Source organism: Pithys albifrons, chromosome 3 (assembly GCF_047495875.1).
Source record: "Pithys albifrons albifrons isolate INPA30051 chromosome 3, PitAlb_v1, whole genome shotgun sequence".
In the NCBI taxonomy this organism is placed as follows: domain Eukaryota; kingdom Metazoa; phylum Chordata; class Aves; order Passeriformes; family Thamnophilidae; genus Pithys; species Pithys albifrons.
The window spans coordinates 10,260,332-10,286,727 of NC_092460.1; the positions used below are offsets into that span (position 1 = coordinate 10,260,332).

General features: G+C 44.5%; 1 protein-coding gene across 6 annotated transcripts in view; it reads right to left on the minus strand.

Annotated features, from left to right (window-relative positions):
• Positions 1–26,396, minus strand: part of PLXNB1 (plexin B1) — a 77,265-nt gene that overhangs the window by 48,936 nt on the left and 1,933 nt on the right. For 2 of the 6 annotated variants that reach the window (XM_071550446.1, XM_071550443.1), the window contains exon 2: positions 6,739–6,800. The exons of 1 other annotated variant lie outside the window; for it this stretch is intronic. In XM_071550446.1, the coding sequence (XP_071406547.1) occupies positions 6,739–6,741 (3 nt within the window). In that variant the 5' untranslated portion in view covers positions 6,742–6,800. Of the gene's footprint in view, positions 1–6,528; positions 6,801–15,008; positions 15,097–25,677; positions 25,704–26,396 lie in introns of those variants that run through there. 3 more of the 6 variants (XM_071550442.1, XM_071550441.1, XM_071550445.1) reach the window with 3 other exon arrangements.

Sequence of the window (26,396 nt, forward strand, 5' to 3'; positions counted from 1 at the left end):
TCAAGGTGCAAGTGGTCGAGGAGCCACAGGCTATCAGCAGCAATGCAGAATATTCTTCTACCTTATAATCACAGCCCTCCAACGCAGACATTGTCCACATTTTGTTTCAAGGATAAAATTCAGAGAACCAGCCTGCATACAGATAGGGGAGGAAGAACCACTGCTGTGTATGGGCCACCAGGTAATGCTCTCCATTCATATCACTGTGGGTCCACAACCTGATGGAAAAATGAGCAACAGGAAAATTAAGTGGTAGAGGAAACAGAAGCTGGAACATTGCAAGATTTGGTACTTGGAGAAATAAACCATGTGGATCAAGAGTTCTCCCATCACTTTGTTAACAGGAAGATATCTAGCCACACCTTATGCAGAACAGGGAATTTTATAGCAAGACAAAATAAATTTTCGTGCCATCAAATGGCTTTGCAACATGAGTTTGTTTGCTCAAATTGAGGAGATCCTAGTTTTCTGGCAAAAAACATTTGAGCTACTGGTCCTGTTCAGGGCTGAAAAAGCTTCTTTGGTGCTATCCTAAAGGCACAAAGGTTCAGAACCAGCTACCTGTTCATGGGAGCCATGAATTTTAAAAACCTTTTGGTTGAGACTGTTCTCCATCTGGTTTGCTACCCTCCCATCTGCACAGTCTGACAGCCACTGGCTGGGCAGGACTGACTGGCTCATCCCTTCCCTTGTCAGGGAAACCCAGACCTTCACTCTAGGGCTGCAGAGCAACACTAAACAGGTCTGCAGTCCTAGTCTGAAATGCAAACTGCTACAAGCAGGAACTTCAGCCAGTACAACTGGCTGACTGTCGGCCTTTCAAGAAAATGCTGCCTTGCCAGGGTCACCCCTGGGCAAAGAAGTGTCCAGGAGACAGGAAAACAAGATTTACAGTAGCTGGTTAGGAATAGCACTGAGTTTTACATCTGACTGGCTGCTCTTCTGCTGGAAGGAACAGCCAGACAGAGCAAAGTCTGTTAAGGAAACAAGGGAAAAGTACTCACATCTGTGATGGAAGGATAAACTATAGCCTGTGGTCAGCACAGTTCTGTTTGCAGACTGTCCCAGTTCCAGGCACTCCTCCTCTGTCATTTTAAGTTCCACACACATGGCAGGGACCGTGCCTTTCTCTGGGAAAGAAAACTGTTCTACTCTGCTACACATAGAAAACTAATCAAAATCCCACAAAAGTGTGGCTCAGACAGGACTCTTCAGACTTACACATGGACCAAACTGAACAATCAACCACCTACTGTCAACCCAGGAAGCCACAGTGAGTCTGGCACAAGTTACCCTCATAAAAAAGTTTTAATTTAAATCTTCTCAGGGCTTAGTGGGAAATACACTAGCTAAAATCACAGATCAGCTAGGAATAGAAAAGATCATACCAGCTAAAGATGGGTTCAAACTAAATCTAATCTGGATAGACTATCTGGAGAAGGGCACACAGGTCCAGCATGCACAGGAAAAACCTGAGAGAAAATCATCACTTGAGCAAAGCTACTGATGAAAACTGAGAGCAAAACAAGAAGGACGCTCTGTAAATGGTGTAACAACCGAGCTCATTGCTACTCTGCAAGGCTGAGACTTAGGGTTTGGGATAGAAATTTTTCCCTGCATCAAACAGCTGGCTAAATAGGTGCAACATGTCAAGATGACAATCAACAGGAAGGGAACTTCAGTCCACTCCACCCGATGCCAGTCTTCCCCAAGTGACCCTTGTACTAGTCCTGTCTGGACTCCACCTGGCTTCTTTCTCAGCCCCAGGCCTGTCTGTACTACTCACAGCTGTAATCTGAGCGCTCAATCTCAGCCACTCCATGGAGTAACTTTCACTACACAATATGAGATGCAGACAAGACAGTTTCTGTATGCTTGGAAAGGGGCTACAGTTTCCCAAAATATATCAACTCAGCTTTCATTCTTAAGAGCATTCCTACAAGAAGATACGTCATCATGGCTCTGCTACCGGTCAGCTTTCCATAGCTGTTCCCCAAGGACTACAGCAGCAAAGTTAGTCCACAAAAAGTTAAAAAAACTCAAAAAACCCAAAAGGGTATTTATTGCCTAGCAGCAGAGACCATGCCTCTAGGGACAAAACGACAGACAGCCTGGCATTGTTCTCTTCCTTCTGAAGTTAAAAGTTCAAAGGAATGACTAGGGCTGTCCTGCACTGTGCCCTCTGCAGATTTTGGTAAGCATCTAAACCCAAGTGCAAGACTAGGCTTCTAGGGATGAAGTACATAGAAGTGAGCCCTGTTTTTGAGTTATTTTTAAATGTTTAGACGGGACCTAAAATAAGACCAATGTTTTGAGTACCTCTGAAGAGTAGGAACCTCACGTAGGCCATGACATTTTTAGTTCAAAAATGCTTTGGAACAGAGGTTGCACTGTACTGCATCAGCTTATCACCCATTTTAGCTCAAATTAAGTTACAGTCCATTACTAGGCAAGAAACACCCTGCTAAAGAGGGGAAATTCGCACAGATAAGATTTAAGCTATCAGCAGTAAGACAGTCTCTGTACCTCAGTAAAACATGTACTATCCCATAGGAACACCACATGCCACAGAGAAAGGGGAAAAGTCAGCTCACTGCTTAGGATATTCACCACCACACCACCCTGCTCACCTGTGTAGTTTCCAGAAATATACTCCCCACCTCTCTTCAAACTCAACAGTCCGCAGAACCCACAGGCAGTGCCTTTAGGAAGCAAGAGGTGCATGCTGTACAACACAAGCATCACAGAACCAAACCAGAACACAAGCTGTACCAATCTCTCTTTTTACCAGTCTTATTATTATCCCACTCCTACTCCATGCTGACAAACCAGGTTCCAGTTTTTTGGCTCTGGCCCGAAACATAAGAATGAAGTAAACACATAGTAGCACTTGACCTTCCTGAATACTCTCCCAGGCTTCCACAATGTGCAGTTCAGGGTCTTGGGATAGAGGTGGTTTCTATGCATTTAGTAACCCTCAATAGTTCCTTCTTCTACAGACCTGATCTGTCCTCAAATACACAGATGTTTGGCATTCACAATATCCTGTGGCAAGAAGCTTCCCAGGTTAACTGCACACATCAAGGACTATGTCATTATTTGTTTTTAAGCTTACTACATGCTGGCTCCATGCAATACCTATTCATACTTGTAATGAAAAATGGAAAAAACCCCATTGCTCCCCCTCTAACCTTTCCATGCCATTCAGGATTTGAAGATAACTTCACTTATCACTTTTCAGGTGGAAGAATCCCAGTTTATTCTGTTGTTCTTTGTATGGAAGGTAACCCTTATCTCTGGTCACTGTTGCTGCTGTTCCATTTCTAAAAACTGAGGATACCTTTTTTAAGATGGCAATGGTTTTCCTAAAGCTGTAGAAAACTCAGCTTCCCTAAGAGTGGGAGAAGCTGCTGTGATGGGTATCAAATACAGCAGGGATTTCCCAGTTCTATACTGAATTGCCAGTGAGGGGGTTCTCTGTTCAAATATTCAGCCCAACTTAAACTGAGTTTGCTCAAATGCAAGTTTACTTTCAAGCCATGGCATTCAGCTGCACACTTCTTCCACCAGAACACAGTCCATTTGTCAAAAACTTTCTCTCCCTGTCAGTTATTTGAAAATAAAAATTACCTTATACTTGCATTAGCTTGCTCTGACGAAGGAAGGACCATTCCTGACAAGGTTGTGTGTCAGAACTTTAGTCTGTCCTAGGTTCTTTATGAATATTTCAATCCATCAGCTTTTTTCTCCAGTATGGGCACAGCACTCTGTGGTTTCCTGACACTACTTGAAACAGCAATATCTTTACCAGATCTTGTTCTCATGCAGAGTCATATGAGAATATTTGGGCTTGGACACTGTTTTTATCATGCCTCCCTCAAAATCCTGAGTGAGTTCTTTCACAAACGTAGTGATCCTAATTGCTTCCCACATTCTTGATTATCAGATATAGAACTTGGTTATTTATACACACTTAGCTCACTAAGCAATCTAAACTTTCCTGTCAGGCTGAAATATCTGGCTTTTCTCTGTCCTTTGCCAGTTTCACTATTAAGAGTCAAACAAGCATTTTTTTAAAGATCCAGAGATATAGAAGTATAACTGAAACTAAGAGAAAGAAGCAAGGCCATTAAAATCCAACAGACTACCAGAGAGGGCAAATACATCACCTAGAGTTGCAATACTCAGTGCTACTAGCTTTTTAAAAATATAAAAACCTACTTCACAATTTAAGGCTTTGAACTATACTCTAAGGGTTAGAAGGACCATCTCACCACCCAAATAGCCTGAAACTGGTCCTGATGAAAGGGGAGAACCCTTCTCAGTGTTCTACAGACACCTCAGGTGCTTTCAGAGTTAAAATGTAGAAACCAGTTTGGAACTTTGTTATTTACCTCACTGTCAATACAGTAGGTCTGTATAACTGTTCCACTGAGAGATGCTCAGATACTACCAAAACAAGAATCTGGTTGTAATAAAGTCATTAAACAAATGGAGCATCTACATCTAGTGAAAAAGAACTCAGCGTGTAGTGGGAGACAATTCAGAAAGAGAATTCCAAGACAGCAAGACCAGAGCACCATTTGGAGTAGTCTTTCATTGAAATACTCATTAGGAAGTGGAGCTGGAGCTCGAGGTAGCTGTGCAGAGGCTTAACATCACATATGAAGGAAGCATGTGGTCCCAGGTCTAGAAATATCCAACCCCCCACTATTCTGACCAGTCTGCAGAAAGCACATTATACACTGCACAGAGCTGCTTGCCAGGCATAGGAAGCAATGAGAAACATCTACAGCCCAAACACATCATCCCAGTTTGGAGCAATGTGCCTTCCTCCCTGCAAAGTTGAGTTCTCCTGAAGAAGAAAATTCCTGCCTTGCACAGCAGTTGTATGTCTATCTTTACTCTTAAAAAGTAGTCGTGCACAGAAAATAGGGCAGAAAGTCAGCCCCTGCACGGTTTAAAAGGGAGGCAAGAGACAAGGAGGGAACAAGTAAGACTCTCCTGGGTAACACTGAGTTGCTACTCCGGCTGCACAAGAATGAAGGAGAGCACGACTCAGATAATAACCATAACTCACACCTCAGAGGTTAGTTTGTCCAGACATGATCTTTCACATTCAAAGGTAGTAAAAAGCATGTCCTCTAGTGCACTTCTGCTGGATCACTTTTTCAATAGGATCTGGACAGAACCAGCTCAATATCTGAAAGGGTACAACGTACAGACCTCTGTCCTCCTTACAGTCTTATTTTTTGTGTATCCTGAAAGCATGGATCCAGAAGAGACTGGCCTGAATTCAAATCTCTCAAGTACTTACTCATTCCCTATTTCAAACAGCTTTGATTTAGTGGTTTTACTGGAACCACCCAGAGCAATGCAAAGCTGAGAAAACCAGACTCACCAATCTTTGTACAAGTGTTCTGCGTACTCAGGATTTATTCTTGGATGCTCCAGATTGAAAGGGGTTTTCTGAAAACTTGTTCTTTATCATCTAAGAGGTCAGTCAAGGTCTACTACAAAACTGAAACTACATGGGCTGCACACTCAGAGAGGTCTGGGCTGGGGGTTGCTGTCCAGCTTTGTTCCTTGTTTTTATTTCTGCTAACCCGTCCTGCTGCTATGGCTGCAAGTCCAGCAAGCAGATATCCTTCTGATGAAGGGCACCTGCACTCCCAGTGATACTCATCTCTCCAGTGCAAAAGTCAGTGACTCATCTAAATCAGCTCTTTGTATCCAGGTGCCAGGGTTTCACTTCCCAGCCTGAAGTTCATGCAGATCTGTAGATCTCCAGCAGCTCATTCAGTCTGGGATCTCTGGTGTACCACCCTACATTTAATATTCAAATTCCCATATTCAAATTCCACACATTCACTTAGAGAGTGCTTCGCCAGGAAAACTGACATAGGCACTGTAACCATCCTGTTTAACAGGAAGCAGCATGAAAGGAGAACTCAGTTTCAGGGAGACATTTCTTCAAGGGTCTATAGCTGTCAACACCACAGAGCTCAGTCAGCACAAAGCGGCTCATCACGCTCCATGGTGACTGACAGACAGAGATGAACGTCACTCCTGCTCAGGAGTCTGCCTTCAGATTTGGCAACACTCACTGGCCCATTTCTAGTTATAGATCATCATCAGAAAGTCATGTTGTTGTTTTGCTTGTTTCTGTCTGCAGCTTACATTCATTACCTGGTACAGAAAATTCAAAGTTTAAAAATTATTTTTTACATTTCACGTGCAGCACCAGAGGTGGCAAGACTTGCAAAAGGGGTAGGGTGGCCTGACTTCAGCACCACTGCAACTCACAAATCCCAATCAGTCCCTCAAGAAAGCTGAGGTGCAGCTGTGACAGGGGAAGATCAAGAAAAAGACAAAAATGGCAAGCAAACGGGTAACCTCTGGAGTAAATAGATCTGCTTACAGCAGAACTCCACAGAACAGAGCTTCTGTTGAAAAGATGCCCTTCATCCTTCATAGAGTTTCCCTGCTTAAAGGGAACAGTGCACATTCTCACATACAGCCACTCACTCTTTCCAGCAGACCACGTGCCTGGTGAACTCGTCCAACTAATCACAGGTGGCACAGTTCCTCAGGTGGGTTCGTACCGCAGCAGCATCAAGAGGCTGCCCAGCATGACACTGTCCACACAGCCCGGGATGATCAGGAGCATGGAGGAGCCCGGCGGGCTGCAGCAGTCCATGGGCGTCCCAGTGCTGGCTCCTGGTGCATTTTGCTTACCATCTGGGCTCTTGGGAACGTTGAGACACCTTCATTTCTCTTATTGAAGAGTGTGCCTCAAGCTGGAAAAAACAACATAGCATGAAATGCAAAGACTATTTTTCCAATAAATTAAATCTCTGTTGCACTTGACTCCTGCTGTGGTTCCCTTTCCCCTGAGAAGGCAAGGTCTGGCCAGCTGCACAAAGTCCAGGCAGCCCTGGGAAAACAATGGGATCTTTTTCTTTCCAGAACCAGCCTTCCCGTTCACCCTTCTAACCATGGCATGGAGGACACCCCCAGTGTGTCTGCGGAGGAGAGGAGTCTGTTGGCATAGCAACTGTACACGCTAACTCTCTGCTAATGAACAGGGATAAAATGTTTTGTTCTCATTAGGAAAAATACAGACACATTCCTGATTGGTGAGTAATGTCTCTGCCTCTGGGAGATTAGCTCAGAGCTGTGCAGCCTGAAACAGCCTCAATTCAGCCCACTGCAGTGCTTCCCTTGAACAGCCACTCTCCAAGGACCCCACGTCTCTCCAGGGAAAGCCCACAGAGCCTTCTGTTGCATTTTGCCTTCGGGCCTGAGACAGCTCTAGGCGAGAATAATGAGAAGAGGCTTGACAGGAGCAAACCAGAGCAGGCACAATGGGAACACACCCCCTGTCCCTGCAGAAGAGCCAGCTCTCGCTGGTCCCTTCGCTGCACCTGGGTCCCAAGCTACCTCGCAGCCAGTGAGTTTCTCTTTGTGCATCCACTGCAGGTCTGCCAAGCACAGGGCTCAGATCAGCCTGGGAACCCAGCTCCCACTCTGGCCACATTTCCCAGTGCTGGGTGAGTAAATGGACAGAGCAAAGAGCTGCAGAACACTCAACAGCAGAGCTCAGCCACCATTAGGTGTCTGGGTGCAGAAAAGCAAACAAGGGCTGCTGCCTACCAGTTCTTATTAGGATTTTGGCACTTAACAAGGTCCACTAGGAGTTGGGCGTTTGCAGAATATTAGCACACTGTTGTTTTATCACTTGAGTCTGTATCTGGGTGCTGACCCAGACTAAATAAAGCAATACAGCTTCCCAAACCCTCCTTCCTGCAGATCCACCTGCCACAGGAATCAGCACAGCAAGTGGGAGGATCATGGTACCTGATCCTTTGCAACGGGCATCTGGGGAAGAAGCAAGGTCAGACACCCAATGCACAAAGATGCAGTCTCTAACTGCGTATTTGCTGTGCTTTCGGCATAACCTAGTCTGTACAGCCCAACAGAATCAAACAGTGTAACTGCAGTCCAAGCACACAGCTTATCTCCTTTATGCTGCTACTGGGTCCCATTCACGCATGTCAGTTCACCTTGCCACAAATTCAGAAGCTGTTGAGAAAAGGGACTGAACACCTTAGACCTCAGAGAGTATTTCTAGGGGTTGAACAGGTAGTCAAACTCCCATTTCCCTCTGCTGAGGAAATTGGTACTGGCCAGCATTGGTACCCCACAGGGAGACACATTCATCTCCACAGCAAACTGGGATGTGGCAGAGGCCTCTCACTCTCCTAGCCCCTGGCACTGCTGGTGGAGAAATGGTGGGATTTGAGTTCATAGGCAGCCACAGGCGATGCTCTGAGCACCTAATTTCCTTCCCCAGCCCCTCAGACCTTCCCTGTCTTTTCCTCCTCTTCCCACTTCTCAGGGCTTTGACTAACTCAACTCAGCAGCTTAAAGAGGTGCAAGAGGAGAAGAGAGAAGTATCAGGTAGGAAGTACCCTGCTCCATTATGTATTTGAGGAACTTCCACATCCTGTACAGAACTCAACTCTGCTCCTTTTGCCCAGCCACAAAACTCGTGTGTTAACCTGTGCTGCGATCTGCACATGGAATTGCTGGGGCTTCATTTCTACTCTACATCCTTCCAGCTGAGATTTCATTTATTTCAATCCCTAGGCAGGAACTCTATTGCTTGCAAAGCTGTCTTGCTTTGCGTAAAGGAGAGAAATAACCCAGGACCTTACCCAGCAGCCTGCCAGGCAGCAACAGACCCCAGCCTTGGCTGGCAGCCCCTGCCCAGCCTGCCGTGAAGCACAGATCCCTCCCAGCCCAACTCAAGGCCAGAGGGGCCAGGGTGCTGTTTTCCAGCCTCCAGGCATTCTACTTGTTTCAGGCGATCCCTCCCCCCAGAGCTGGTCAGAAAGGAAAAGCCGTGGGAATGGAGCTCAACACCTCGAGGCAGGCTCACCCCCAGGCGATGAGGAGCTTAACTCCCTGTGCGCCGGCGGCAGCGCTCCCAGCACAGAGTCTGGAGCACCTCGGGACGGGACGACAGCCCCGGGAATGGCCCCATCCTGCTCCCCGCCCTGCCGGGGACCCGCATCACAGCCCCCAGCGTTGTGCCAGCAGCGGAAGGCCAGACCTGCCACTCACCCACCACAGTCCCTCATGCTTTCCCAGGACGCCTGTCACTCCTACAGCCCTGTCTTCCAGTACTTCCATCCTCCACCAGCACACAGACCGCAAGACAGGAGAGGAGAGGAGAGCACTCCCTCCATTTTTCCATGTTACCAGCAAGTCCCAGAGGCAACCCACTTAACAAAAAGTTATCTTCACCATGGCATCAAGGCACGTTTCTCCCTTTTGCCCCACACGCTGCCGCACAAAGCTGCCCTTGCCCGTGGTCAGCCCTCAGCCAGCATGTCAGGAGTTAAGTTCGCATTTCCATTCTCCTGACCTGCACCAACGCTGGCTGAATATCGAGCTATTCTTTGCAGCTTGATAAAGCATGAGAAAGCTAAAGGCCTCACACACTCCTCTTTTCACAGCTTGGCCCGCTGCCCACAAGCTGTCACTCCCTGGCACCCAGGGCAAAGAGAGAGGGGGCCAAACTGCAGCCAGCTGCAATGAATCACTCGCTCCCAGTCCCTCCTCCCCAGGGAGCCCGGTCCCTCCTTCCGGCCAGGGGATAATGTCTGCCTGGCTGCGCTGGCTTCTTTCACAGAAAGGGCCATCCTGGGGCGGGGGGCGTGGGGCGTGGGGGAGCTCCAATTGCAAAAGCTGCTGCCACAAAAAAAGTGCAAAGCAGCTCCCAGCAAGACTGAAGGAGGAGGATTTCTGCTCAGCAGCTGGATGGGAGTGCATGCCTGCAAGTGTTCAGCACACATGCTGCTTAAAAATGTGAAGTTGGTCATTTGTCTAAATTGCAAGGAATTCTGGAGGAAGGGTCAGGCACAGAATCCGATTTGAAGGAGACTCTTTATCCCTTCATGCCCCAGTCGTTTGATATTTATTTTGGGGACTGATTTCCATTGCAGTCCCTTCCTGGCTCCTTTCTGCCCTCTCACTACATCCAGCCCAATTACCATGTCTCTTCCAACCACCACCACCATCCTCTCAAGTTTATTTTGATGGGTTCCATCATACAAACTGCTTCTACATGTTACAGTTAATTCTTCATTTTTAACACAAAGCAGCAGAGCGAAATGCATCCACATCTCATTTTTTGTCTCAGGGTCACTGGCATCTGAGACAAAAAAATGCAGCTGAGAAGGCACAGGAACACCAAAATCATCATGTGCCTTCCTTGCACTACAGACCCACATTTGGAGGCAATGCCTTTGCAAGCTAGAGATGTCCACGCCTTTGCAAGGTAAAGATGTCAGCTGTTTGCTTTCTGAGGAAAGGGATATTCATCAATAAAACACACAAACTCAGCCGCTTTCTGTCAGCCTAAGCATGAGCTAAACAGTGGCACGTGGATTCACATGGCACACGGGATACCTCCATCCACTCAGTTCTGCCTCCTGCAGAGGTGTTCACTGCACAGTAGGTAATCCCTGCCTCAACAGCCAGAACTCTCTCCCGGTACAGAGGAAGGAGCTGCAAACTGCAGTTTCACTAGGAGAAGGGTTTAATCCCAAACTCAGCAAAGGCAAAGTCTCTCTATCTGGAGGGTGGGGTGAGAGGTCGCCTTCCCAACAGCACACGCTGCTACTTCCAGCACCCCTTTTCTCCCAACAGCACTATCCCTGTGCCTCATATCCCAAACAGCCATACAACACTCTCTGCCCTCCTTCCTCCACAAGGCAGCCATTTAGGCTCCAAATTCAGCGTACCTGTCAGTTGGTAGTATGTTTCCAATTCAGCCAGTGCCAGGGCAGGATTAAATACATTCCTCTTATCTGTTCCTGCACTTGTGTGGTGATGAGGTAAGGAAGAGTTGCACAGTTCTCACCTGGGAGGATGTGTATTCAAATAGTGAGAAACTCATCAACTTTGTTTGGGTCACTCAGTCAATCCACAAAGGGTTTCTTTCATTATTGTTGTTGTTTGGACCTTCGGGGTGTTTGTTTTTACAAAATCTGGAGCAGCACAAAACAGAATAATGAAAAGAAACCTTTTTTTTTTAAAGAAACATTATTCCTAAAGCTACTTTCAACACAAACTGAACCAAGTCCTAAAAACACTCTTTCAGGGTCACAAGCTGTCAAGAATCACAAGTAATCACATTCAATGCCACTTTATGACATTCTCTGCCAAATGACATACATATGGATTTCCCCCTTATGATACATTTATTGCACTTTGTAAGATTTCTCTTGCACTCCTGTATATCTGCATCAGTAAGGATTTCCTCCACAACACCTGCAGTTAGAAAACTAGTGCATTGTGAAAAGATTATTGCATTGAGCATCCATAAGTTAGCAAGCTCTGAAACTCAGGTTACCCCTTGTGCAAATTAAATACAAAACACTCCCTAACTGTACTCACACACCATTCTGCTGTGGGAACGCTCACTCATTCAGCATTGGCCTCTTCTGCCAGAAGGATCCCTAAATGCAAAGCTTAATAGAAACAGTTAATATCCTGACCATGGCTCTGAGCCATCTGAGCTCGATATGTAATATAATCGGGTTCATAATGCTCAGAATAGCACTCTGGAGCCCTAGTACAGACTAAGACCTCACTGTATTAAGTGTTGTGTGGACAGTTGTAGTGGTGCCGTTTTCTCTTCTGTAAAATTACTGAGCACCATATACAGGAACCAACCATAACCCATACTTTACAGAAGTTAGGACACAGGAGAGCAATGTATACTTTTCAAATGTCTTTTTTTTGGCAGCTAAATCAAGTTAGTATTTTCACAGACACACTAAGGGAGGGAGGGAAGAGAACACTGAGGTTACTCTCTCTCTCTGGAGCAGACAGGCAAAAGCCTGGTTCAGCCAAAGCTCACTGAGGCTCTTTATGTTCCCAATCAGTGACAGAGGTCACTTGTCGAGGACTGAACACCAGATCTAGTACAGGGCTGCCTGCTAAGCACGCTGGCAAAAGGATCTGAGCTATACCCTTCTCTGCAGCTGTTTGTGTTTCTTCAGGAACACCAAAGACCTGGAGTCCGTCCCAACACTGCTTGCACTGCCTTTGCTGAAAACATGCCTTTTAGCTCCAAAGTAAAATTTGTCTTGAATTCCTTGTGCTCTGAAAAAAGGAAGCCCATACACAAGATCTATAGAGAAAGTAATCACTCTCATTTGCTGAAACACTTCATTTATACAAATTCTAAATCTTTTCCTACCATAAAAACAGGTTAAGTTTGAGATTATTATCCTGTGATGATCTTCAAGTTCACATTGCACAGCAGGTGCTGCTCATACTTTCCAAGCATTCAGAAGTCACAGCTCTTCAATTCATTGATTTTTATGAGGCACCAGGTCACGCTGTCTGGCCTTCAGCTGATCACAGTTCATGAGCTTTCTGCACATTTCTGGCTTAGGAACTGTATGTGTTTGAAGTGAATAGAGACTGGATGCCTTTTGGCAAGATGCCTGAGGCAAAGGCCTCTTGAGAGAAATCCACCATTTCCCAGGCTGATACAAATGGACAGGCATCCCCTCGCTTCAACTTTTATTCCCTATTTGTGAACAGGCTGAGGGAGCTGGCTATGAAGGAGGACATTCTCCTCTCAGTTGAAAAAAAAAATCTGTGGCTTTTAGCATGGCTTTGCCTTTCTTCTGCTGTGTTGTTCCCCAGATGAGAGGAACACCATCAGCCCATGCACTGTCCTGCCTGCTGCCCCAGCATCAGATTCTCCTCAGCTAAATAGAACAGGTAAGGAGGCAGGAAGAGAAACTTCCACAAAGCTGTTTCTTAAATCAGATTCACTGTGGACACAGTGAAACAGAGTAGAGTCATGGGTGAGAGGAGACTGAACAAATTTACAGCCAAACTCCCATGAGAGACCATGACCTACAACAGATTTTCACAGAGAGACACCAAATCCAAAATCCATCACTTGTAGACCAAGTGGGACCTGCCATTGCCTCCACTCTTTCTATACCACTGCAATGCAATCACAACCACAGTACCATCCTTCCCCCATTGCAGTCCCTGTTCCTCTAAGAGGAAGTCACAAAAACTGTCTCATCGTTTGCATGCCATGAGTGACAAGGATCTCAAAGCCTGGATTTCGGCAACTAAAGTAACTTCTGTGAAAATGTTACTGGATATTATTGCCAGAACACCTGAGAGGAGCTTTCCAACTTCTTGACAAAGATAACGTGTACAAAGGCAATCCAATGCAGAGCTGCAGGGACAGCAAAATTGGAAGTCCCACTGCTGTGGTGAACATTCCCGAGGCCGTCAGTGTGGGAAAGAGGATAAAGCTGGCTCTGCTTTACCTGTAGTCACTCAGAAGGCAAGCCGTCAAGATGTACAGAAATTCTGGTGGTCTCCTGAAGAGCAGTTTCTAGGAGAAACATTTTTCATAAGGATATTCCTGATTATTGGTTGAATAACTTCTTTGTCCCAGACTGCAGCCAAGAAAAAAAAAAGACCCTTCCTGCTATAGCTTTGCCATTCAAGACATTGTCATTGTCACCTTTCAGATGTGTAAGTGTAAGAGACAGCAGCAGCTGAGCTGTGGTAATTAGGAGGGAAAGATGTGCAAGCCTTGCCTTGCATCTTTCTGTTAAGATTCAGTTTACACTTTGGCAGGTCTAACAGTCCCCAGTGAAAATAAGCCATCTGCATCTACTCCAGCCCACCATCCTCCTTTCTGAACCCTTCAAACAGTTCTGGAAAAATCAGCATTGCATCCCTGCTTTTTTCAGGCCTAAATGCAGTCACAAATCCATTAATTCTCTTGCAGTAACACAGGAACACTGGCTCTCGACCTGTTCACAAGGCATTTACTTAAAAAGAACACATTTCCCATTCTATTCAAGCATCTACCGAGTTCCAAGTTTCATTGCTCTCTGTGCTTGCAGCAGGGAAGCCAAGAAGGACGCAACCAACCTCATTCAATTCTATTCATAAGCACCCTTCCTTGGGAAAGCCAATAACTTTCAGAGAGCCTCTGCAGACTTTGCTCCACCGCTTTGCACTCTGGAGAATGGGTCGTTGGTAATCCTTTTTTCACTCGGTGAGCACAGACCCAAAGGTTTCCATTCCTGTGAGCTCAGAAATTTCCATTTCCATTTGAGAGAGACATTTTCCTGGCACTCCTCAAAAGATGCATTTGTAAAATAGGGAAACAACCTCAAGGAATGCTAAAGCAAAGGAATAAAGCTGTACGTGGACAGTCTTTCTACCTCAGCCAGGAAAGGAAATTCCTTCTCAGCACCAATGCCCCATAAACACAACCTACTCTGCAACTACCAAATACTTGATCGACACAAAGTGACCGGCTGACCACCCAACCCTGTACAAACACCATTTTCCTAGGTGTTATTGACCAGCTGGGACAACAGCCACCAAAATCTCAAATGAAAGAAAAAACTCCAGAAACACACTTGTGTGTGCGTGCCAGACAAGAAAGGAAAAGAAGAGGTGCACATCAGATGTCTGTGACACCTTAGAGAGGTGAAGATATTCTACTGAACTCACTACAGGGAAGACACACTCACTCAGTGGTTTTTAAACTTGTAGTCCAAAGACTTTTGCTGTCTATAGATGTAATTAAAAAAGCAAATCCACTGCCATATCTCTATTGCAAACATTTAGAACTTTGCAAATCCAAAGAGGTTGAAACTTGCTTCTTCCAAGCGCAAAACATTTGGATGGCCCAAAGCCAAGTCCTAGAAAAAAGCCCTAGTCAGTAGCTCAGGAATGCCAGTTCTTAACACAAACCAAACGCATAGAAACCCTCTGGTCGGGCAATTCACAGTATCATCTACCACAAAAACTCACTTAAAATTGCACTCTTAAAATTGCAGCTATCCTTCACCGCCTTAATTCTATGCCAGGCAAACCTGAGTCTCACTTTGACACTCCCCAAAGGAGTCAGCCGAGTGAGCTATTTTTCCTACCTTGCTCTGGGGAATTCCTGCTTAGTGTTTCTGTAAAGGGAAACAAGAAGGCTTCAGGCTGCATCAGGCAGGATCCCCTCCATCACTCCCAGCTCCTTAGCAAAGGCATTCTTGAGACACACTGTGCCCTAATAAATCAACACAAGCGCTCCAGGTTTCCCCGGCAGCTGGAAACTGGAATTCTGCAGGGAAGGCAAACACCTCCCCAGCTAAAGCAAACACAGTCAGGGAGCCCCTGCTGAGTACCACAGCTACTGGCAAAAGAGGGAGGGAGGGAGAAGGTGGGATCATAAGGCATCTGGCTGACAAAGGGCAATCAAATGTAAAGACAGAAGATGGCCGTGAGTCCAGCCCTGACCCAGGCATTCCTCTGTGCAGGCGTGTGCTTGCCAAAGTGCTTTATCAGAATAAAACCACAAAACTTCAGAGAAATGACCATCTTGCCATGATACAGACAATAGTTTTGCCTTTAAGAGCATTTATTTTAGTGTTTAGGAGACTTATGTAAAAGATCCTGCAAAAATACAGAACAGAAATAGCCCAGTCTTAAACAGCTTATAACTTAACTCTAAAATAAACTAAGACAAAGGGTACAGCCCTGATCAGTATGAGCAGCACTCAGCTCAGCAGAACAAGACAACTGCTGTTCACAGGGCTAAACGAAGGACTTTGGGGTTTTTTTTCTTTTTAAACTATGTAACACAAAAGACCTGATGAAAGATTTTGGAAAAGAATTATTAGGTGGGTTGGAATACATTTATGGGCCAACCACCGCTCACACAGAAACCAGACCAGTATTTTTTCAAAAGCAGCACAAGGCAACAACAGAGGGTAGTGTTACCAGACAAACAGCAGCAAAAGCCCATTTTCCAGCACTAACATTTGCTAGATTGCATACAAAAAACTAGATGGGCTGTTTTCAGTACCTCATTTTGAGTTGCACTTGGCGAGTAAGGGAAAGGAGAAGCCAAGCAAGGCTGAAACAGTGACAACAAAAGCAAAGGAGCTGATTGTCTCAAATGCTCTTACAACAGGCAGAAACCCATCAATACCATAAAAATATCTCTCATTCACTAAAACAAAGACCACTTCCTCAGACACATCCCGAGAGCTGGAATAAATACCCAGCTTTTAACATTTCCCCCTCTTGAGGGTTATGCTCTCCCACAGGGAGTTTCCTGGTAACGCTTTCAGTGCAGGGATGGGAGGGATCACAGGGTAAGTGTGAACAAATTCCAGTTATGTCAGACCTGATCTGTCCTGCAAACCCAAGTCTTCAGCTTCCGTGGCATCACTTGGAGCCCTCACTTTGAGACCATTGTAAGGGCACATTTTCCTTCCCCCTCCCTTGAAGAACCACCAGATCCCAGTCTATAAGCAAATACTGCCTTTAAGGGAAATCCTGGTGCACCTCCTACATGTGGTTAATGGAGACACACAGATGCCAGGCAGCTGACAGGGCACAGCAATGGGGGAAAGCCAGCAGACACATCAGCAGGTGAGTGCCAGGAGCTCCCCAGCCACAAAAAATCCTCCTCAGCCCCAAATAAACAAACTGGCAGGTTGCTGAGAAATCCATCTGGCAGAGCTGTGTGCTCTTTGGGAATACCCTGAGTGGCACTTAGAAGCCCTGGGTCTCAAGAAAGAAATCACACATGAATGTGCTGGGTGAAGGACTCCTACATATGAATACTTGGAGAGAGCGACACACACAAAGGAGGGCGGGGGGCGGGTGGGAAGAGTGACAGCAAGACTTGTCTCTGTGCTTATTTTGACCTTTCAGTTAAAGATTCTCCAAAAAGGCACTGTTCAGACCCAAGCCTGATTAGATGTCTTGGGAAAAACAGAGCACAAAGCATCACACATGAATGAGCACAGAGCCATAACACGATCTTGATATTCCCACCCATCCATATGGCCAAAAAAAAGCAAAGTTCTTCAGTGCAAACATTGGCAGCAGCAATATGAAACTAATGTGTTAATTAGCACACTTCACAATCCAGCACATGGCAGAGACTGCTGATGGTGGCTATTATATAGTCAATCAGAAGCAAAACAGAACAAGCACCATGTTACTTAACCCATTCGGAACAAAGTTAATAATTTGCTAATTGCAGATTTCTGGCCTGAGCAGATCAAGGTCTGTTTTTCAAGGTTCTTTTCTCAGAGACATCTTAAAATTTATTTAGTATGGCAAGCAATCCATCACTCACACATCTTCTTTTTGTTAACATTCAGTCTCAACTTGGATGTTTAGTTAAATTCAGGAAAAGCCACTGCCTTGCTTTAAACAGCATCAGACTAAATGAACTCAGTGATTTATCTGGCCTTATAAAACCCTTTCGTTTTCAGCCTGTAAACAATCACAAGTTATTCTTAAATAATGGTAGGCCAAATTACAACATTCATCAGATTTACTTCTTGTGTAGGATTTTCACATTGAATGCAGGAGAAGATTAAAGAAAGTAACTGAATTACTTAAATGTAATTGGAATTTAACACAGTTCCTTAGAGTACATGGGTTTACATATTAAATGCCTAATAAAACCTACTCTCCTAGAAAGTTTAATCAATAAAACAGAACAGGCCAGATAAAACATTTCTTTCACTATTACATTGATATTTCTAAGAAATATAAAAAAGAAATACAAAGAAGATTTCATTTTCAGGAGACATACTAAGTGCAAACCTCAAGTTTACACTCCCATCATGAACACGGTTCTTTATAACTAGGATGTACCACTTACACTGAATAAAATATTTAGACATAAATGAAGTTTGGAAAGAAAAAAAAACCAAAGAGGGACAAAGAACAAAACTGCATTGGTCTTGGAGTTATTTCTAAAGCACAGAAAACCAGAAATCAATTGCAGCAGGACTAGTGAGAGTCACATAATTTAAGGTACAACCACTCTGACTTCCTGCCTAACACACAGGCGCTATTCCATTTTATCCACTCACACCTCCACAAAGCCCATTAAGTGGTTCTGTGAAATGTAGTGGTTTATGGCATCTAGACTGGAGGCCTTTGGAGGTCAAAACACAAGTTCACTACTCTGCTAGTAGTTTGCTCCAATGGCTCCATCATTCTTTCTGGCAGCAAGGCCAGACTAATTTCTTATTTGTTTGCCTTCTGCCTTGAGCCATTAATTCCTTCTCTGCTGGATTAAAGAGGAGCTCCTCAGAGTCAATTATGCACATGTTTTAACCAAGTCACCTCTCAATAGCTTTTCTGGCAATCAACAGATTGATCCTGTCAGTGTCTCAGTACAGGGCATCTTTTTTTGAGTGCTTGAACAGCTCATACCTTTTACTTTGTAAATATCAATTTGATTGTTATTCCCCTTCTTCCTCCCTTCTTTAGGGTGACTACTTTGGTGAGGCACAATCAGTGAAAAATCAGCATCTCTGCCACACAGAAGTCCAAACTTGGCTGTATCAGATGGATGTCATTTCCCTGGACCCGTTTTACAGCGTATCAGAGGAGCTACAGAAATCAGACTGCAGAGGTCGTATCAGTCTGCCAACAGCCAATTATCTGACTGTACTGAGTGTAAAGAACTCATATCTTTCTCAGTCACCGTTTAATCATTTCTCCAAAAGCTCTAAGGAAAACTTCAATACCCAGCTCCCCATTCTGCCAAAGACTTATGTACTATTCAGGACCTTCGAGCAAGAAAATCCCAACATACCTGTCATTTCCAGTCATAGTTTTGAATTTGCCCCCAGCATTGCCTGCTTCTCTGCTGAATCAACATTAGTAGTGGCTTTAGATTTATTTTCAGAATACTGATGAACTACTGAACAGCAGAGTATAGTACTGATGCTTGGTCAAGTCACCTGCTAGTGATACCACTTTTTGACATGTCCCCAGTAACTCATGATTGCAAATGCATCAGCCTTTTTTAAAAATTAAATAATTATGAGCTATGCTGTTGATGTTGGCACAGATCAATTATTCATACCATTGTATGGCTCCAAGTCAAACATCCAAGAAACACATTACATGAACCACCACCTGCTTCCATGTTCCTTTGCAGCTGCTCTTTCTTACTATTAACACAACCAAACCCTTCAGAGGTATCTATCCCCTGAAGAATTCACCAAACCCAGCAACTACCCATCTCAAACCTCTAGAAAGATATGAGTTATTCAAGATGACTGCAGGAAAGACATTATTCCCTTGTAGATATTAACCAGGCACTCCATATTAAAAGGACTTCTCCTACTTCTGTTCTAGCAGGAGGCCCATTGAACTTCCACCTCCAACCAGCATTTCTATTGAGTGATACTTCTCATTTTGTGTTACTTCTCTGTTTGTGTTTTATGTCAAATGCACATCTCAGCTGGCAAAGAGCATGAGGCAGAGAGCTCATGCTCTGTGTGCAGGCAGGAGCACAGGCCAAGGTTTGGGGGCAGGTCCGTGTGGCAGCTGGGAGGGCTCTGCCCGTTATACCACCCGGAAAAAAAAATTCCAAGGCAATAGTGTAGAATGAGATGCGGCTTTTACCAATCCTTACCTTGGTATTTTCAAAGCAAGAAAAACTTACTTGCCACATGAACCTCCCAGCCCAGCTACCCGGGAACACCAATACCTTGCTGTCTATCAGAGACAAATCCTCAGTGTAGCTCCAAGTAGCAGGAACCAGCAGTCTATGAAAACTGGTGGCAGAAAAGGCTACGCATCAGTTTGAACAGCAGAAAGTCTACTCATATTTATGCATGACCGCTCAAGTGAACTGCATGACTGCTTTTGTTGATCTGCTCTCAGCAATCTATTCTTTCAGTAGGAACACCAGGAGGAAGCCATGCTGGGACTGGGCAAGGGAAAAAAACACCCCATGGACATGGTGAATGGGACAGAAAATTCCGCTACAATTTCTCTAAGTTTATTTGCAGCAATGCCCTGCATTGACTTTTCCAGTAACTTTTTGGGACACCTTCACACATCAAAGCCCAAGCCACACTACAGTAGTCTCTTTGACTAAATCTACTTTTGAAATTGATTAAACCATTGATTTTTTCATAGCTTAGATAGACACAAAGTGACCTTTCCATCTCACAAAAACCAAAGGGAATTAACACATGTAAACAGAGTCTTCATTTAAAAGGAAGTGTTTTGCTCCCATAGAAGGAAAGCCCTGCAATACTTTTTCTTTTTCTTGCAGCTCTCAAAAGAGCTCTCAAAAGATCAATTCTCCTTCCTCTACTTGAGCATTTCACCTTTCAGTCCAAAAGAGGCCAAAGGGATAAGACTTCTCAGAGCATATACTGAACAACAGCCTGAAGACAAACAAATCTTCCTACAGGTCACTAAATGTAAAGAAATTGGTACCAGTTTGTAAACTAACAGTTCTATTTCAGTCATGTCAAGCAGCAACACAGATGACAGCCCCCAGTAGAGAGAACAGTTTTACAGGCACAATATGTTTAATTCTTCCTCTATACAGAAAAGAGGGGTTTGAGATGTATTTTACAAGGTGGAATAACAAGGATGCTCCATGTGTTTATATTGGTTGAGACCATTTCCCTTGTGAATCTCTGCATACATGTAGTTTCTATCTGCTTAAAATAAACACATAGCATTTTGGGCAAAGTTCCATCATTAGGACCGTGTGCCTTCTGGTATTTCCTACATGGTGCACTCAGGATGCACCACAATCCTAGGGCTGAGCAGCCAGGTGTCATTTGTGTTTTGATGATCCAACAGGCTCTGGCAGCCTGCAGAGAACACGGAGCCTGTAACTGTCACTGTAGCACACGTTAGGATTACACTGTGCTGGCAGCACTGGGAGGAAGGGAAACAGATGCATAGCCCAATGGCTTTCAAAAATTCAGGAGGCAACACAGGAAAAGGATGAAACTTCTGCAAGTGCACATCATTCTCCTGTAACAGCTTTGCTCAGTGCAGCAGTATCCTGGGACTTGCACACTGCTGTTGAACACCTGCACCAGGCACAGACACAAACCTTTGATCAGCAACAGAACATGGACCTGCAAAACTACTTTACCAGTAATGTTCACATTTCTTGGGACTGTGTAACCAGAACCAGCACTCAAGTTCCTCCCAGCAGGACATCTGTCCCTGTCACCCTCTGGAAGGTAACCACTATTCAGATGTTATTTGTCTGTAGCTCATGAGTTTGGCATTCATAGAACCATGGCAAGAGGTCTTGCTACAGCACATCTGTGACAGTGGGATGTATTTGGATGGTTGGCTCCAAGATAACTTCAGCTTGCCTACTCTTTCCACTCTTTACAGCGTTTATCCACAGACTTCAGAAAAGACAGCTCTCCACAGTGTTGTGAAGCCTAGTTAACCATCATGGAACAGTGACCATTATCAATATGGGTCGTTAAGGAAAGCTTCATGATGCCACCAGCCTGTTTGCACAGGCCTCAGACCTACAAAGAAACAGAACAATTACTTGCAAGACCATTGATGGCAGGGGGCTGTCTGTGTTTTATGCACAGAAAATGCATTTACAAGGCTCCAGTATACAGAACAGTAGAGCCACAACAACACATAGGAATAGCTTTAAAATATAATAAGCAAGAAAGCATGATTTTCTGAACTCCTCCAGAAGCTTTTAGATTTGTAGCATTCTGCTGAGCTTGTTACTGAGGCTACTGACACAGGCTTTCACCTCCCCTGCAGACCAGTTCAGTGTGGAGAAGGAAGGGGCCATGGTGACTTGGGCAGAGGACAGAGACTTGACTGTCCAAACCCAGAAAAAGCAAAACAGGCTAAATGGCTCTTTCATCTGGTCCCGTGCAGCTGCTTATATGGCCACCCTGCCAGCACACACAGTCCCTTCTCCCCATCTCTGCTGCTGTGGAAGGTAACTGTGCAGGTACTGCCCTCTCAGCAGTGCAGAGAGCAAGAGCGGCATTTGTATGGCAGCTGCTCTACCTCGCCACTCCTTTTTCTTTAGCTCTGCATCATCTCAGCAGTGCTGGGCACAGAGGATGACCAGACACTCCAGCACTGGGACTCCAACTGCCTGTTACTGTGGCCAAGGAGCTCAGCACACTGAGTCACTCAGGGATGGAGGTGCCGCAGGGACTGCTCCACCTTCTTGCCAACTCAAATTTTCCTATGCTGCCAAGAGGACAAGCAACCACCCAGGGCCATTCTGTAATTGCACATGCACCTCTGTTGGCTGTCGCACATCTGGAGAACAGTTTCTGGTTACAAATCCCAAAAAGAGAGGAAAAAATGTAGATCAAAGGAAGAAATAACAGTACAAGTCAGTGTTACCCATTGCAGCCACAGCAGTGCCCCAGAAGGCACAGTCACACAAGGGAGCCACACCTCTCCATCGCAGCCATAAGAAAGCTGCACTGACACACAGGACAAAGAGCAAAAAGCCTGTGCGATCTTTGTCTTAAATCTCTCTCAACAGTCACAGGTTGACATGAAATGCAATTCAAAATATGTTTCAGCTAAGGATCAGAACATAAATTCACACATGCCTTAGTCTCCCTACTTCAACATTTCTCCAGCCTCATTTCAGCAATTTCTATCAAAATGCTAAGCTAGCTAAAAAGATTGTCAAATAAACAGAGCCCTTGGTTCCTACTTCTCCATTTCCCACAGTGGCACAAACAGATCTCATGCAATTAATTCAGCTGCACACCCGCTTTACCACTCTCTTGGGCAGAATCATTCAGTAATGGACTGCAATCTGTATGCAAGAAGTCAAGCAGAAAGCAAATAAAGATCAAAACACTGACAGCAGTGGGATTCAAAAGTCCAGAAACTGCTTTTGCACTACAGCCCTCCAGCACTTGCATTTTTTGGCGACACTAAAGGTAGAAGACAGTAGAGGATGGGTGAGAAGAGTTCATGATGCTGGTGTGTGCAAGACAGCAAATGGATAATCACAGAAGAGTTATCAAAATGCTCTCATATATGATAACTTCCTATTAGGTAATTCACCAACAGAATTGCTCTCTCCAGCATTCTAATGTTAGTCTGATGCAAAAATAATCTTGGTATCAAAGCTGAAAGTACTAAAGAAGGAGTTGCTTTAGGGCCATTAACTCCAAGCTGTCCAAAACCCTACACCAGCTTCAGTGAGGACATTATTTTGGATAAAGTTTGGTCTGGCAGGAGCATTTCTGAAGCCCTGGTTCTCTGGTTTAAATCCTTGTTGGCTGAAGGACTTCCAGCTGAGCACAGAGCACTTGCCAGGCAGTGTCAGGAGCATTTTCTCAGGCATTTGCTTGGCCAGCTGTTTGCAGAGGTTGGCATTTTTTATGGAGAACAGACAACTCAAAAATTCCTCAGTGTCTCACACAGGAGGATGGGGGCATGGGTGCTCGTAAGCCACAGAGGGATTTCAAGAGCACATGGTCTTCAGGAGTCAGACCAGAGGGGGAAACAGGCAGCACTCTTGTTGTTAAGGTAACTCCACACAAAGAACAAGGAAGCCACTTAATCAAAATGTGAAATGGTGTGGTATAGAAAAACTAAAAACGCAGAGATCGAAACAAAAATAATTTTGAAATGAACATACATGGGCAGAAACCTTCAGCTGAAAACACTACTTCTATGTAGTAATTTTCAGAATTATTATAACAGGGTAAGATGTCAAACATACCCATTCTATTTAGAGCATGACATGCAATTTACTCAGAAAACAAGTTTCATCAGCATAGACAAATGCTTGAACACAATCAGCTTCCCCCACCTGCACAGTGCCAGACACAACTATTGTCCTGCCACGGCAGAGCTGCAGGGAAGGGTAGGACACAAGAAAGACTGCATTCTCCTTGCAGTATCTTCAGTAGCAGGATGAACCCCATCATTGTACTCAATACTGCATTATGCGACATACGCTGACACACATGGGTTTTTTTCACTGAAACTTAGAAGTTCCAAAGGCAGCACTGCCTTTAATTTCAGAATTAAGTGAAAGTGCAAAAGAGAATGATGATAACTTGAAATTGTCTGCACCTGTAGATACAAAGGAACAGCAATCCATTTAGTCAATACCTTACAGCTGTGTACCTGGAGCAGGCAGCCACACAGTTTCTAAACTCCAGTCCCCAATACAGAACCAGCCCAGTTAAACCATAACCAGGAGCGAAGACCAATCCACTTAGAGCCTCTGTGAGACAGAGACAAAAGACTTTCCACATGAGATGGCTGGGGAATAGATACAAGTAGCCAGATAAAATTACAATGTTCATATACTTCAAGAAGGGAAACAAGTATCATTTCCGAAAAGGGAGTAGCTCTGAAGTCGCAAGAATTTTGAGAGCAGCAGTGCTGCCCCAGAGCAGTGGTTGAGGAAACTCAATCACCAGTTCCACAATGTTCTGTAGTTCAACTTCAAAGCCTAAAGCAAAGTGAAATCCCACACATTTGCCAGGCACAGAAGTGTTCCTCACAGTACTTCCAGTGTTTATACTGCAAGAAAATCATTACAGTTCACATCAGATTAAAGTCTGGCATTTGGGAATTTCCTTAGGATCTGTCTCATTGGAAGATTCACTTCACATTTTGATCAACATCTAAAATCAGATCATACTAACACAGTTTTCAGTTTCATTTTTCCCATGTTTTCTTTCATGGAAAAATTCAGGTTATTAGAAACCACTTAAAAATTGATTCAATAATAAAAAGAAAAAGGTTTTAAAAATCCACCTAAACTGACACCATTTGTTTCTTCTTTCCCTCCTTACCCCCACCACAAGCATTGGGAGGCAGAACTTACTTGTAGTTAATGAAAAGGAATTGTTTCCTGGAACCTTAAAATAGCTCAGATGTCTTAGTTACTACTTGGCTGAAAAAAATTATTAGCAGTAAAAACAAGTCCTCTGCATGTATTACTTAAGCAGTTGGAGAGAAAAGGCAGAGCCTTAAAGAACTCACACAAAGCACTGTGGTTCTTCCATTAGTCAGGGCTGCGTGTCAGTACAGGTCCAAACATCCTGCTTCATGTTTTTGCACCTTTGCAGCTTAGCAAGTCTGAGCTCCAGCAACTACAGTGCCGTCTGGTTTGTTAAGCAGGGGAGCATCTCAGTTATCCCTACAGCAAACCCTGGTGCACAAGCTGACTCTGTAGGATTCTACAGACATGTGAAGGTAGCAAAAATCACTGTTTTTAGAGAGTTCCCTAGGCTCAGTGTGCTAAGGGAAAGGTCTTTTTGGCTCTCTCCACTCTGCTGGAGTAAAGACCCTGCAACACATGAGTTTACTTCTTCCCAACTAAATGAAGCATCTACTCTGCCTCCCAGAACAATGGTATCATGGCACAAGATGGTCCACAAGCTCCTAATGTCTCAAATGCTTGTTCCTGAAAAACACATGCAAGAATTTTCTAAGACTTGTCTTCCAGAACTGAGACCAAACCAGACAAAGCTCAAATAACAATCAATATGAATCTTCTCTAAAGACATCATCGCAACCGGCAGGTCATCAAAGACGCCTCCAATAACAGGACAAGGAAAATGATACCAGCACAAAGAAGGACCAGCTGGCACATTCCCATAAAGGCAAAAGCAGCCCTCCTGTGGTTTTGATGAACAGTAGAAGATGAATCTTTTCAGATACAGTAATCCTGCAATCAGATACTCACAACAACCACAAATAAATGCAAATCAAATCCAGGGCTTTAAAAGATTATGGGGAAAGAAAAGAAGAGTCAGTAGAGCATACCAGATCCCAGCATGCAGAGCACAAAGACGTTTCCTTGAAGATCCAGGTGAGCAAAAAGGGCACCAATCCAACCCCTGCTTTCTGAAACTAGCTTATATCTAGAGGGCTAATTCTTACAAGAAAGCAGGCAGGCTCATGCCTCCTCTGATTGCTACCACCCTGCACAGCCTCCAAGCTGGCATGAATCAAAGTCCTATCATCTTCCTCCAGGATGCCCTTATACAAGTTTGGGAGGGCTCAGCTCAGAACTTGGCTTCAATAGACAATTTGAAGTTTCTGGAGGAAAAAAAAACATCTACAAACAAAAACAAAACAGATGGAGAGGCTGCCAGTGAGGAGGAGAAACTGGAGTCCTTGTGAGTTTGTTTTGACAGGCAGCAGGAAGGACTGCGACAGAAAGGAATATGACAAGAGAAATAATGTCAATCTGCCCAATTCAGAAGCAAAGCTTTTACCAGAAAAAAATCCCAAGCATTTGAGGGAAGTGGCTGCTTCATCTTCTGAACTTCCTCTCATCTGTTATTCTCCCTTAGCAGACACTAAATTTCTGCCGAAAAAGATACCATGTCTTCCTGTACCCATTACTCCAGAAAGTAAATAGCAATAGTGAAAGACAGCATTACTTATGTTTTTCTGTTGGACAGTGCTGGATAGCACACACCCCACAGAGGCAACTTGGGTGGGTGCTTTTTCCTTCAGAGCACACCCAACATACAACT